This window comes from Copadichromis virginalis, linkage group LG7 (genome assembly GCF_057382275.1).
Source record: "Copadichromis virginalis isolate Kocher_CV1m ecotype Utaka linkage group LG7, C_Virginalis_male_GT1.1, whole genome shotgun sequence".
Taxonomy (NCBI): Eukaryota; Metazoa; Chordata; class Actinopteri; order Cichliformes; family Cichlidae; genus Copadichromis; species Copadichromis virginalis.
The window spans coordinates 59813497-59828771 of NC_140624.1; the positions used below are offsets into that span (position 1 = coordinate 59813497).

The window sequence follows — 15275 nt, forward strand, 5'->3', positions numbered from 1 at the left end:
TTCTTTTTTTTTACTACTTTCTACATTGTAGATACATACTGAAGACATCAAATATATGAAGCAAGTTGTATGAAATTATACAGCAAAGAAAAAATTGATAAATAACTAAATGTATTTTCTTTTAGATTGCTCAAAGTAGCCACCCTTTGTTTTGTTGATGGCGCTGCAAACCGTTGGCCTTCTCTCAGTGAGCTTCATAATGACAGGTGTGTCTTGTCAGAGTTTATTTGTGGAATTACTAGCTTTCTTAATAGGGTTGCGACCATTAGTTGTGTTGTGCAGAAGTCAGGTTGCTAACAGCTGACAGCCCTATTTGACAACTGTTGGAAATCATATTATAGCAAGAACCAAACAGCTAAGTAAAGAGAAATGACACTCCATCACTACTTTAAGAACTGAAGGTCATTCAATACGGAAAATTGCTAAAACTTTGAATATGCCCCCAAGTGCAGTCACGAAAACCATCGAGTGATTTGAAAAAAAAAAAAACTGGCTCACATGAACACTCCCCCAGGAAAGGAAGACCAAGAGTCACCTCTTCTGCTGATGATAAATTCAGTGGAGTCACCAGCCTCAGAAATTGCAAGTTAAAAGCATCTCAGATTAGAGCCCATATAAATGCCACACAGAGTTCCAGTAGCAGACACATCTCTACATCAACTGTTCAGAGGAGACTGGGGAATCAGGCCTTTATGGTCAAATAGCTGCTAAGAAACCACTACTAAGAAAAGCAACAAGTAGAAGAGATTTGTTTGGGCCAAATTTGAGATCTTTGGTTCCACACTTTGTGTAAGATAGAAAAGGTGAGCAAATAGTCTCTATATGCATGGTTCCCACCATGAAGCATGGAGGAGGAGGTGTGATGGTGTGGGGCATGCCCTGCTGGTGACACTGTTGGGGATTTAATTTTTATGTACAAAACTGAAGGCACACTGAACAAGCATGGCTACCACAGGATCCTGCAGCAACATGCCATCCCATCCGGTTTTGCATTTAGTTGGACCACCATTTACTTTTCAACAGGACAATGACCCCAAACACACCTCCAGACTGTATAAGGGCTATATGACCAAGAAGAAGAGTGATGGAGTGCTGTGCCAGATGACTAAACCCAATCAAGATGGTTTAGGATGGACTGCAGAGTGAAGGGAAAAGGCCCAGCAAGCAAAGGGTGGCTATTTCGAAGAGTCTAAAATATGTTTTGAGTTATTTCACACTTTGTTTATTACATAATTCCATGTGTTTAATTCATAGTGTTGATGCCTTCAGTGAGAATCTACAATGTAAAGAGTCCTGAAAATAAAGAAAAACCATTAAATGAAAAAGTGTGTCGAAATGTTTGACTGGTAGCATATATTACTCGGTCTCTTCTCATATTCATTATTGTTTGATTACATGGTCTCAATGCTTTAAAACCATTGCAGGCTCTATATAACTATGAAAACCTTTGAATAAAACGCTTTTGTTGTAACATTATCACCATTGTTAATTTTTTTTCAAAGGCACCTTATACTTCTTTTTTTTTTGTTGAGTACATGAATTACCACATTGTTTGGAATATTTTACCCAATATACCTTCTTTGGCACTTAGTCATTACTATTGTTTTTTTGTTTTATTTTTGGTCAGTCTACATTTTTGTGGTTTCCTGTGTTTCACTTTATTTCTGCCATTGCTGAATGAACTCCACTCTACCTTTTTTAAAAATAGATGATTTCCATCTTGCTTGAATTGTGCTAATTAAAAACTGGTTTTGTGACTTTGTAGCTACCTTCCCTGGTTCGAAGTTTTCTACAAGCTGCTTAATATCCTTGCAGATTACACTGTCAAAGGACAGGTGAGAAATGACACACGATTCATCTTGAAATTGGATTTCTTCACCTCAGTTAGGAATTCATTGGCCAGTCTCTTCATTAGCCAATACATGCATGTCAGATCTTCTGTCCATTTTACTTTTAGCATCAGATACGGTCATTGTTTATTGGCCCTGGCTTGCTGGGGCTTTCAAATGTAGCTGCAGTTTTGGGACTTTTTCTGAGACTCTAGCTACACCATAACAGGTTATCGGTTCAGGCTGTGCTATTTGTATTTATTCGCATGAGGACATGCTATCCATGCATTTAGCGTGTTCTGATTAATTTTTTTATTAATTATTTTCATTTATTTATTTTTTTAGGAAAGCCAGTGGCAAGAGCTCCTGTTGCTACTGTATACGCTGCCCATCCCTGAACCTTGTGTCCCCATTCACCTTGGTGTGGTGAGTCTGACTCAACACATCACATCCAACTAAACTCGTAATTACACTGGAAAACACATATTACCTTTCCTTCATACAGAGGAAGTAATGGAATAATGGAATCACCCATACAAAATCCTGAAACAAGTTTAATTTTTAGCTTTAAAGTGTGACGCTCTCCTGGATTACTACACTAGGTGTTATTATGAATCATCATGCAGGGAATGCTGCTTAGATTTTCTACATTCTTTATTCACACTGTGAAGCACTCAGACACTTGTTGTCTGTCTCTCTCTAGCATTCCTATTTCATTGTGCCTGACACAAAGGAACTTCCCAGCATACCTGAGAATGTGAGTGTTTACTTTTCCTTTATGCTGAAAACATTAAAGTCAAATCTCAAAGCTGCTTTACATTTTGTCAAACAGAAGCCCACCGTTTTGACAGCTGACTCGTATCTCAACTATGACTTTGAAATGAGAGACTTTAGACAGGTTTTTGAGTGCACATGAATATGTGCTTATGTATTTTTTTCTTATGGACATAAACATCTTTTGACTTTTGAGGTCATCCCATGCTATGTGTGTAGATAGACCTACTGAATGGTAAAGTTCCACCCATAGACACAGTAATATCTGCTGTACATTAACAGGGTTACTGCAAATAAATAGTTGACGTACTCTTCTGTAAGAGCAGAAATATAGAAGTGCTCTAGGCTGTCAGGATCAAAAATTATAATGAATAAAAATAGCTTCAGATATTTGATCCTGTAAACCCAAAGTCTCACCTCTTGACAGCTTATGTCAAAATAACTACCCAACATGAAAGAATTTGAATTTCATTGATCACTGGGACATAAAACTAAATGTATAGACTCAAAATGTTTTTTGTTTTTTTTGGGTTTTTTTAAAAGGTTGCTGACTTTGCACTAGATTAAGTTATTACTTGGCAGTTAACTGTTACACATTATTACTGTTACCAATTTCTCCCATAGGTCCTGAGTGTTGTGTTTCTGGGAAAGACAAGTTTTTGGTCACATCGAAGCAGTACCTTCTGTCTTCAAGCCAATTTAAAAAGTCATCAACTATGTCCCGCTTGTAATGAAAATGACAAAAAAAAATCATTGGATTAGATTGTTTCTAGTCCAGATCAGCTACTGTAACTTCGATTGGGAGTGCTATAGGGAGTGCATAAATAATGTGCCAAAACATATGTACATTGTGCAGTTAACATGACTGCCATATTGCACTGCATTTATCAAATGAAATGCACAATATGGAGTTTCACAGGTTGACATTGTGATTCTCACTGGTCTTTACTGTCACAACTAACTCTTGTTTTTTCTCTTATTTTGTTTGATCCTTGCAGAGAAACCTAACAGAGTACTTTGTAGCAGTAGATGTCAATAACATGCTTCATCTGTACGCTAGTATGCTTTATGAACGTCGAATCCTCATCTGCTGTAGCAAACTTAGCACTGTAAGTAGAGTCCACTTCCTCTTTCTTCTCTCTGTTAATGCTCTGCCAGTTTGATAAGATAAGATAACCTTTATTAGTCCCACACGTGGGAAATTTGAAATTTGTTGGGCCTTGAATATTTCAGTAATTTGTCAATTTGTTAATGACCATGAAGAGATTTTCTTTAAACTGTCATTTTGAAACAATTCCCTTAAAGTGGCCACAGATATCATTTCACCCCATATTTAGAACACTGGTAGTAAACAGGCAAGTGTTGTTACTGAACGATGGAAAATAATGTGCTATATGATCAAATGCAAAAGCCAATGAAGATCTCTTTGGTTTTATTTTGTTTATTTCACTTTCAGTTTTGCTTTTTTGTTTCCCTTTGACATCCAGCCACCTTTAATGTAGCTGTAATATAGATTTTGACATTTTTCCATTTGTTTTCCTATTTTTAATTTTCAACCACATCCCTGTTGTTCCAACTACCTGAATGAAAGATATAGGTAGCTATCAAGGAAAACAAAATCACTATTCTCCTTTGCTCCACCTCCGAAAATGTTTCCATTCAACCCAGTTCTGAATTAACTGTTTGTTTGTTTTAAATTCTTTGTACAATAAATTGAACATATTTAAAGACCCTATACCAAATTTTAATCTCGTAGTTTTACAGTCCCTCAAAGTAGAGAGTGGTGGTTTAAGTGAGTATTTGAGCATTTTTTAACCCTCAAATAGACAGAACAAGAACTTAATCTTTCTTGACTGTTTTTACAATTCAGAGGTATCCTATTTATCACTGGATAAAAAGTGTAGTAAACAGTGGACAGGTTGTGAATTCATCTTTATAAAAATAAACCTAATTGTCCATTGAGGACATATGAAACCACATTGACCAAAACAATTAACTTGGAGATTACAGCCTGAGTCTTTAATATGTCTCTATATTATAGGTCTGAAAATTTCAAGGCTTCAGTCTGAAGTTCTGAAGACTTGAACTGTATTTTCACAGTTGCTGTCTGAATGTAAAACGGATTGATACTGTACCCTAGGGCAGTGGTTCCCAAACTTTTTTTGCTGGGCCCCCCTTTGTTTTACAAAGGCCCCCCCCCCCCCCCAACGCACACACACACACACATCCTCCAACCACACACACCCATATTTTGCTCCATTGCGGTTTATTTTACACCTCAAACATTTAGTAAACAATTAAGCAAATACAAGTAATCTGCAATAAATTACAGGTAGTAAGAAAATAAACTACTAACTTTTTTACGCTGCGTCCGCACCTACACGGGTATTTTTGAAAACGCAGCTGTTTCGTCCACACGTAAACGGCGTTTTTAATCACCGAAAACTGAGATTTTTTTAAAACTCCTTTTTTGCGTTTACGTGTGGACGAGGAATACAGAGCTGGTCACGCAACGTCAAAGGTTTGTGCCTTTTTTCATGTCAGCTGTGCTCCACGTTATTGTTTACATGAGATGAATTGCAGAATGGCAGATAGAGACAAAATACTGTTAATCTGACTGTCTGCAGGTTTTACACGCTTACATACACACACAGTTACTGTCCCTCCATTTAGAAAGGCAGAGGCGTCACGATGTGCTTATTTTACGTGTAGTTGTTTTTTCCTGTGTAATAATATTCAACATTGCTGTCAATACATTTTTCAAAAAATGCCTCTCTGTGCAAAATGGGTTTAAAAACATCAAAAAATGTGGGATACTGTTTGTCCGTGATTTAGACAGGGGGAACAAATCGTGGTAGGATCAGCCTGATATTATTTGTATCCCGCTGTAACTTTTCTGTATAAAGAGCTAACCTCTCCAAAATGTCAGGAGTAGTTAGTCATTGCAAGAAGTGTTTGTGAACTAAAAATCAAGAATGTGGGATACTGTTTGTCCGTGATTTGGAGAGCCCAGCTCCCGATGCAGGGGAAACCAATTCTGCAGGGGAGACCTACCTCAGCACTTGTGCAGGTGAAACCAAAGAGAAGATATGCTTCACCATATTTTCTAGTCTTTGGGTCGGAAGGAAGTTGGTTTGCTTCACCTCCCGCTTTGCGTTTGTGTGGGAGCCCCGTGCTAGCAGTGTCCAAGCATTGTTTTTTTTGTTTTTTTTCCCCTTTTCATACCCCCCCCCTGCAATGGCTCTGCGCCCCCTCTAGGGGGCGGGCCCCACACTTTGGGAAGGTCTGCCCTAGGGTATCGTCTTCACAGCGCACTCATCCTAGACCCTATTCTATCTTTCTGGAAGTTAATGGGACCATAGTTTAATTTTGTGTTGGTTACTTCCCATCTAGACCAGCACTTTGGTCTATATGGTCACTTTGGAATCAGTTTTTCTGGTGCAGTTTGCATATTGTCTAAAAAACAAAACATCTCTTTGGGTGTTCACAGTTAACAGCTTGTGTCCATGGGTCTGCAGCCATGTTATTTCCAATGCACTGGCAACATGTTTACATCCCTGTCTTGCCTCAGCATCTGTTAGACTACTGTTGGTGAGTGTACTGGGCATCATCTACACTCCAGATTCTCTACATGGTAAAACACATGGTGCCAAGGCACACTCAAATGCGATCTGCAGAATATAATTTATATGTAAAGTATAGTTCATATTTCAATAAGACACCTTCATGTTTTTGGTCTGACTCCTTTTTTTAATCGATTAATTAATTTCCTCAATGTTTACCTTTTGTCTTGATAAATTTGAATGATCTTGCAATCAGCAAAATAATTGCAGCATCTCTTGCACACTGTTTCTGGAGTTGAATGAGAAAAAATATCTTAATAGGTTGTGGAAGTGCCTGCCAACTAGACTGAAAACCAGTGTTAAGATTACACAACCAAGCTATTAGCTCATTTATAGCTATGTGTGGCTTTTTTCCCCCCCAGTGCCCCGATGCCTTACCTCATTGGAGTCCACTCCAGCCTAATGGAGGTAGGTGTGTTCAACTGGCATTTAGTAGAAAAAGTTAATTGTTTTCAGTCATTCTTTCTCTGGTATGAACTAGTTGTTTGAACGTTTGGCGTCTATACAGAAATCTTTGTGTATTTTGACACTTGGTATTATGCCATGTCTTCTCTCTACTGCATGTAGAAAGTTCGAGGGATGGCTCTGGATGATGTGGTGGTCCTTAATGTAGATACAAACATGCTTGAAAGCCCCTATGATGACCTCCAAAGCCTTCCCAATGATGTGGTAAGGAACTATAGGACTGCTATCCTGTTGAGAAACAGTTTTATAAAAATTGAGCAACCATTCCAGGTTGAAAGTGTTTTCTAATAACTAAATTTTATACCTTAAGGTTTCTGCTTTGAAAAGTCGACTGAAGAAGGTTTCAGCAACAACAGGAGACTGTGTGGCTCGAGCCTTCCTCAAGAGTCAGGCAGCTCTGTTCAGCAGCTACAGGAGTGCGCTGCAGATTGAGTCGGTCAGTGCACGAACTAGATCACACCCATGAATGGAGCAAAGATATAATATGTGAAGCACTCAAACTGCTGCAATCTAAACTGTTAGTTTAAGTAACAGGACCATTCAAGTAAGGTCAATGTTCAAGGTATTTCTTGCACGTATTAAATCAAATGAAAGCCGTTGCTTACCAAACTGGACGGTGCACTGCAAATTGCAGTCAGCATGTCTGCTTTGGGTGTGAGGCAGGAAGTGCTGATCTGTTGAAGCCATCATCTATTGTGCTCTATTACCACAATTCACTGTGGCTACAAGTAGATAAAGTGCAGTCTCCATTTTAACCCAGTGGACTGAGGAATATGAACATGTGGTACTCATGATAATTATTTTAAAAAAAATGAGGCGGAAGAACGAAAGTCCTCATCATCATAGACAGTATAGAAGTTTGATATAAAATATAATTGTTTTATAGTGTCTATGGTCATCATTTACCTAACTTTAACTTCAGATTTTCTTTTTCTTTTATTTTTTGTCAAGATGTTATACAAGCTTGTACACATTATATACATCTTATATGTGATTAGATTTCTCCAAGCATATTAAAATATGCAAAACGTCATACGAACACAAGAACAGAAAGCAAAAAAAAAAAAAGGGAGGGGTGCTGTGACTAAATCAAATAATAATAAATATCAAATCTTTTCAACTTAGTCACAGCATCTAGCAAGAAGGGAAAAGAAAACCAAGATCTCAGTTTGCTGGGGGATAGGTTAAGAGTAGGGGTGCAACGATATTCGTATCGATATTGAACCGTTCGATACAGTGCTTTCGGTTCGGTACGCATATGTATCGAACAATACAACATTTGTAATTTCTTTTATCAATTTTCCTTCTGACGATGCTGTCTGTGTTGAGCGCTCAGTGAATCTGTGTTCGACTACTCCGCCTAGGCTGCACTGTCGAGCGCAGATCCACTGAGCGCTCAACACAGACAGCATAGTCAGAAGGAAGAGCGCAGGGCAAGCTAGCGAGACAGAAGTTAAGCTCTACTTGCAACAGGCAAAATGAACCTCATTCAGATCTGGCGTTTGGAATTATTTTGGTTTTCATGTGACGTATGACCCTGAAGGTAAGCGAGTCATGGACTAAAGTAAAACAGTATGTTGGATGTGCCATGCAATGCTCAATTACATTGGTGTGAACTAGTGTGTTAGCGCAGTTAGCTCGTTAACGTGTTGGCCGTCTAGCCCCATGCACGGAGTGATCGGCGGTAGCTCGTTAACGGAGATTTGCTGTGTTGTGGCGTTAAGGTCATTTCAACGAGATTAACCTGAAAGCACTAGTGGGAACACAACGAATATGACTGCACATTTACGCCGACATCATCGTAGTGCAAAGACAAGTGGAAGCAGACAAAAAAAAGCAAGCATGCTACTAACTTTAGCCGAGTCATTTAGACAGCTGTTAGCACATGATTCTCCTTATGCTGCTGAGAATATAGCCCAGAAGAAGCGGATAGTATAGCTTTTATTTTGGAAAGAGCCATTTCTCTGTAATAAACTCTCTTTTCCAAAGATGAGTGATTCCTCAATCAGATACAGGGCTTGCAATATCGCTAGCCCGACGTCCTGGAGCTAGCGATTTTTTTTCAGTCGGGCTACCAAAATCTTTCTCTTCCCTGCCCGTCGGGCTATTGTAGGAAAAATAAATGTCAATGCTTTTGCATTCTTTCAGAAATGTAGCTGGGTAATTATGTCATTGGCATCGGTGAGCCACTGTCAATATGTGACATATTGAAGTCGCGTTTGAATTTGCGCTTGTTTTTTTGCTTTCACTTTGCAATCGTGCGAACTGTGTATAGAGAACGACAGCACTGATCTGTGAGTGATGATAATTTGTGCACCAATTCCTCTGACATCGTCTTATTAATCGTTAGCTTACTATGCAAACATGACAAGTGAAATCTCCCGCAGCTTACACATGTGAGAGGTTGATCGCGCAGAGAATCGCTGAGCTTATGTGAGTGAGCGTGTAAAAGCATTTCAGTTCTGCTGAGCCAAATAAGACAGGTCAGGGTGAAGAAGTGACAGCCAAAGAAAAGCTTACCACAAAACGGAGAAGTTATGACAAATCAGACTATAAGGCAAAAAGAAAGTGCAGCTTTATGGTTTCATGGACAAAAGAATTTCTGTGGCTGCGATATGATGAGCTAAATAACCAGGGCTGCACATAAGTGGTCCGCAGGTGCGCATTCGCTGTCAAAATAAAAAACACGCACAAGGGTTAGGGTTAAATTTAAAAACTGTACTTTTGAGTTAAAATATATATTTATAATTTTAATAAATGACAAATTAAAAATGCATGAACATTTTTTTATATCGAAAAAATATCGAACCGTGACACCAAAGTATCGAACCGAACCGAACCGTGAATTTTGTGTATCGTTGCACCCCTAGTTAAGAGGTGTCATTGTAACTCCAAATATGGCAATTAGAGGGTCTTTTCTGATCTGGATTTCAAAAAGTCCTGAAAGTACAGAAAAGAAATCACTCCAGAATCTGTGCAAACTTGGATAGAAGAAAAACATATGACTTAGGTTACAATGTGAGGTTTGACATCTGTCACACTGATCTAGAACTGAAGGAAAGATTTTAGATAAATGGGAATTTGGAAAATTGACTGTTTAAAACTTCAAACTGTACAAGCCATAACATAGCACATGGTGTACTTGAAAGTATGGCGAGAATCATGTTATCCCACCATGATTCAAACACTTCAGCACCTAATTGACGCTCCCACGCAGTTCGGATTTTACTTGATGAGTCAGATTCAGTCGCCATAAGTGTATGATATATATTAGATAGAGTTAATTTCTAATTAGGCCTAAGAACCAGAAGGTCAACACATGGTGGGTCAGCAGGGAGAATTTGGAAAATTTGGAAACAGTGATGAAATACAGTGTCTAATTTAAAAGCAGAGAAACAAGTGAGAAGGAGGCAGGTTAAATTTTGGGGACAGCTCTGAAAAGCTAAGAAAGACATTCTCTTTGTGAAGGGCTTGCATGGTTTTTATGCCTCAGATCAAGTAAGCGGCATAGGTGGTGGCAGGGGGGAAATGACGATTTCTTAACAACAGTATTCTGCTAGAGGAAGATATGAATTTATAATGAGATCTAAACTGAGACCAAATCTTAAGTGTAGAGAGCACTATGGGATTTAAAGTAACAGAAGATTTAGAAGAAATTTAATAATAGATAAGAGAGGTGGGTGAAAAAGGTGGGAAAATTGAATTTCAAGTTTACACCAAATCAGATCTGGTGAATTTAGGCAGTAAGTGAATTTACGTTTAAGTATGTGAAGACCAGTAATACATCAAAAATTTTGGTAGGGAAAGATCCCCATTAGAGGTGAACTTTTGCAATAGAGAGAGCCCTTCCACAGAAAAGAAGAAACCATCTGGTCTGAGGACTTAAAAAACTGTTTGGACAGAAATAGGGGAATACTATTTCCCCTGACATAAAAAGAGAAACCTGGGTAGCACATTCATTTTGATAACATTAGTCCTGCCTATTGGTGACAAAGGGATAGCAGGGGGCTCTAATTTTCAGAAAACTGTGAAGGCAAAGTACGTGTAGTATTAATTCCAAGCATTTAAACCCTGAGGGGCTGAGCTCGAAAGGAATGTCAGATGTCAGTCACCATAGGATGGACTAAATTTGGTTTCTTTGCTCCTTTATGTAAGACACTACTTTATAACTGCAGTGATGTGAAAAAGAAAACAATGTGATTATGGCATCATGTGAAACTTTTTTTTTTCACATCCCTGAGTTATACACTATTATAAAGTACTGTGACAGTTGGTATTTTTTTCTGCATTTTAGGAAGAACGTATAACATTTAATGAAGAAACCTTTCTAAACCATCGGTCGAGTGCCATGAGACAGTTCCTTCAGAATGCCATTCAGCTGCAGTTATTCAAACAGGTATTTATATGCTTACACCCCTCACTGTGTCTCTGTGCCTAACACTAAACATTAGCCTACTAACCTTTACCTGTACTGGCACAATGTCTTCACTGTGAAAGTGTAAAGATAAAATAAAAATAAATACATTTTACTATAAAAGGCCACACGCACACACACAAGCTTCCTTTTGCTGGCTCATGTGTTTTGGTTTGACCTGCAGTTCATTGACGGCCGCTTAGACCTGCTGAACTCAGGCGAAGGTTTTAGTGACATCTTTGAGGAGGAGATCAACATGAGTGAATATGCAGGTCAGTATTCACACTGGAATACTATTTATGCTCTGTAATAGGATATGAAATTTCCTCATCTAGTATCCAGTATTCCACCTGCTTGATGCTGTGTATTTTTGTTTCTCCCCCACAGGCAGTGACAAAACCTACCACCAGTGGTTGTTCACTGTAAAGGTAAGCACATCTGAATACTAAGATTAGTTTCTTAACCAAGTTGTATCCATAAAATCAAAGGGGTTAAGAGGGTAATCCCTCAACCTGCACTGCACTCTGCAGCTGTAGATATTATTGAAACATGTAAACATATGTCATCTCAATTATCTTGTTTTGTTAGAAGGAAAAAGAAGCATTCAGGAAGTTTTTAAATTATATATTTTACTTATAGTCAAAAGCATATAAATCAAGAGTAAAATTTTACCCATCTGTTGACAACAGCTGTTTGCTAAGATAGAAATCATGGAAATTTTGAAAATTCAGCATCTAATGGAATTAATTTTAAAAATAAATGGCTCCAGAGGGTTGAACATGTAGGTTTTTTTGGCAATTGTATCAATTTTTGAAATATTGTTTCAGTTATCTGCTATGCTGTTAGGTCATGGTCTCACACACCAGCACAAATCTCTGTCGAAACGTGTGAAAAACACTATATATATCCCATGATTCAATAACTTGCATAGCCACTTTTAGCAGTAACTTGAAATAATTGTTTTCTGTATAAATTTTTCAGCCTCTCTCTTTTGGAATTTGTGCCCATTTCTTTGTGCAACATTCCAGGTTTTATTTACACAGAGTGCTTTAGTCAGGTTGAGGCCTGGACTTTGACTAGTGCAGCAACTTCATTCTTTCCTTTTACAGTCATGCCGTTGTAGATTTGGTGGTGTACTTGGGATCATTGTCATATTGGATAACCAAGTTTTCAAGTCAGTTCACTTTTATTTATATAGCATCAATTCACGACACCAGTGGCCTCAAGGTGTTTTATATTATAAGGCAAAGACCCTACAATAATACAGAGAAAACTGAGAGAAACTCAACAATTAGAACCCTCCCCCTCGAGCAAGCACTTTGGTGACAGTGGGAAAGAAAAACTCCCCTTTAACAGGAAGAGATCTTCAGCAGAACCAGGCTCAGGGAGGGGTGGCCATCTGCCAAGACCACTTGGGGGTGAGATGATGAAGACAGGACAGAGACATGCTGTGGAAGAGAGCCAGAGATTAATAATACTTAATGATTAAATGCGGATGTGTATAAACACATCGTGTTGTCTGATTCTGCAAATAGACAATGTTATGTTGCATTCACTCCTTTATTCGACTCACTTTGTTCTATGTGTTTCAGTGCTTTATATAATTGTAGGTGCTAATATATAAAAATAAAAATACAACAGGTATAATAAGTATTGAACACATCACCAATTTTCTAAATAAATATATTTCTAAAGATGCTGTTGGCATAAAATTCTCACCAGATGTTGGTAGCTATCCATTCAATCCACACATGCAAAGAAATCAAATCATAGATTATTACACAATGTCCATAAATTGTGTAATAATACGAAATAACGCAGGGAAAAGGAACCAAGCAGGTGACGAAAGGGAGGTGAAAACAAAATCATGACACCAGCTGAAATTCATCAGTAGTTAAAAACCTGCCACTTAGTGCAAAATAATATCAGCTGTTTTTGTCCTAACTGATGGGTTATAAAAAAAGATGTCTCATTACCAAGGTGTCACACAAGAAACATCTCATATGAGAACAAAATTGAATGTTTTTGCCATAATACACACCATATTTTGAAGTCAAAAGGTTGATGATGGATGTGGGAACATCATGGCATGGGACTGTTTTTCATTATGGCACACTTCATATAATTTAAGGAAGGATAAATGAAACAAATGACTGGTTCATTCTTGATTAAAAATCAGCTGCATATACCAAGATAACGAAATACCAATATACCAATACCATATACCAAGATGAAATTAAGGTGGACGTTTCAGCAAGACAATGGTCCCAAACACAGCCAAGGAAATTCTCAGTTGGTTTCAGAGAAAGAAAACAAGGCTGCTAGAATGGCCCAACCAATTACCTGACCAATTGAAAATCTATGGAAAGAACGAAAGAAAGAAAGAAAGAAAATTGGTGACGTTTCAATAGTTATTTCATATCACCAGTTATTTCCATGAGTAACATTTTTAAGAGGCTTTAACAGGTTTCTTGTATGTGGGGTATCACATAATGCAGAATGACACTGATAACACTCTGAATAAAAGATTAAAAATTGTTGCAAACTGGGAAAGACACCATTTCCCTTGTTTTTTCCATGTTGGTTAAATCACTGCTAACAAAATGGTAAATGGATTAGTACCTATATAGCACTTTTCTACTCTATTTGAGGAGTCAAAGTGCTTTCTTACCATAAGACTCATTCACCCGTACTTTCATATAAGCAAATTATTTTCTGTTCCTAAGTACTTTTAACCTAACATTCATACACTCAAGTGTGCATCAGGGGAATCTGATTTTTTGATATCTTGCCCAAGGATACTTCAACATGCAGACCACAGGTGCCTGGGATTGAACCATTGACCTTCAGATTAGTAGACACCCGCCTCTCCTTTTTGAGACAGAAACTTTGATGGGCTAATGTTAATTTAATGTTTCAACTGGTTTTAAGGATTTTGATTGGAGTTTGAGAACTTTGATGATACTGGTTCAACTAAAAATTAATCGTAATATATATAAATATATAACAATTTTGTTTGTTTTGCAGAAAGGTGGTGGAGCCATCTTCAACACAGTGAAGACCAAAGCAAACCCAGCTATGAAGACAGTTTATAAATTTGTGAGCACTTTAGTGACTTTTGAAATTTCTTCCATGTATCAGCTGTTAATATTAATCCCCTGTGTTACAATATGAGCTAACATGGTGATCAACCATATCAGCAACAAACCTTGTGTGTTACAAAGCTATATTGTTTCAAGGTTTAATTAACAGAGCTCCTCTGAAAAGTATAAAGGATCTGTGAGCATGAGGTGTCGACGTGGGTGATACTCTGCACCTTTATTCTTATTTACGTAGTTTCACTGTGTAGATGAGACTTGCCTCAACTTTCCTTTGAAATGTAAGAATCATAAGAAGATGTAAATACATTCACAATGGCAATGACCTATGTGTGCTTATGTGCTCAACAGGCCAAGGACCATGCAAAAATGAGGATCAGAGAAGTCAAGAGTCGGTTGAAGCAAAAGGTATTGATTTGTTTTCCTGCTCTGAATCATTTGGGAGTTTTAATCATGAATTATAATGATGGCTTCCCTAATCTGTCATTTTTGACCCTATGGCCTTCCAGCCACAGCATGCAGCCTCTGTCCTTCTTTTCCTTCTCTGCCATCACTACTTTCACCTTTGTTAACTTTTCTTTTTCCTGTGTCCCCCCCCACCACTGCAGGAGCAAGCAGAGAATGGACTCTCCACTGAGGGGTCAGCAGTGACTGATGATGACAGCACAGCAGGATTTTCCACCTCCACTGGTGCAGCTAGAAGCAACAGGTCACTGCAAAACTGGGAAGACAGTCGGCCAGTCACTATGCACTTGGGACAGGTGGGCAAAAAGGATGTGACAATGTAAAAACGCTAAAAACGTTTCATATGAAACACTTATGTCATAGCACACCTGAAATGCTATGTCAAAGGGGGATTTAAATGTGGTGTGTTAAAATAGCATTATTCTGTTTGTAGCATTATGTTTGATTGCATCTCCCAGTACAAAAATATGAGACTGATATTGTATATTGTAATTATTTAAATTTGGAAAAAAAAGATTAAAATGTGCTCGCAAAGCACTATCTATATATTTACGTTCCAGAGTAGATAAGCTGACGTGTGTAATTATTTTTTTAAACTATATACAAT

The 15275-nt window shown here is 38.0% G+C and overlaps 1 protein-coding gene across 2 annotated transcripts in view; it reads left to right on the forward strand.

Moving 5' to 3' along the window:
• dennd1a (DENN/MADD domain containing 1A) overlaps positions 1–15275 on the forward strand; it is a 42442-nt gene that overhangs the window by 16199 nt on the left and 10968 nt on the right. For both annotated transcript variants that reach the window (XM_085464521.1, XM_085464522.1), the window contains exons 6-19: positions 1766–1835; positions 2175–2255; positions 2533–2586; positions 3602–3712; positions 6094–6194; positions 6589–6634; positions 6794–6895; positions 7002–7127; positions 10986–11087; positions 11290–11377; positions 11493–11533; positions 14133–14204; positions 14555–14611; positions 14812–14964. In XM_085464521.1, the coding sequence (XP_085320647.1) occupies positions 1766–1835; positions 2175–2255; positions 2533–2586; positions 3602–3712; positions 6094–6194; positions 6589–6634; positions 6794–6895; positions 7002–7127; positions 10986–11087; positions 11290–11377; positions 11493–11533; positions 14133–14204; positions 14555–14611; positions 14812–14964 (1204 nt within the window). The remainder of the gene's footprint in view (positions 1–1765; positions 1836–2174; positions 2256–2532; positions 2587–3601; positions 3713–6093; positions 6195–6588; positions 6635–6793; positions 6896–7001; positions 7128–10985; positions 11088–11289; positions 11378–11492; positions 11534–14132; positions 14205–14554; positions 14612–14811; positions 14965–15275) is intronic.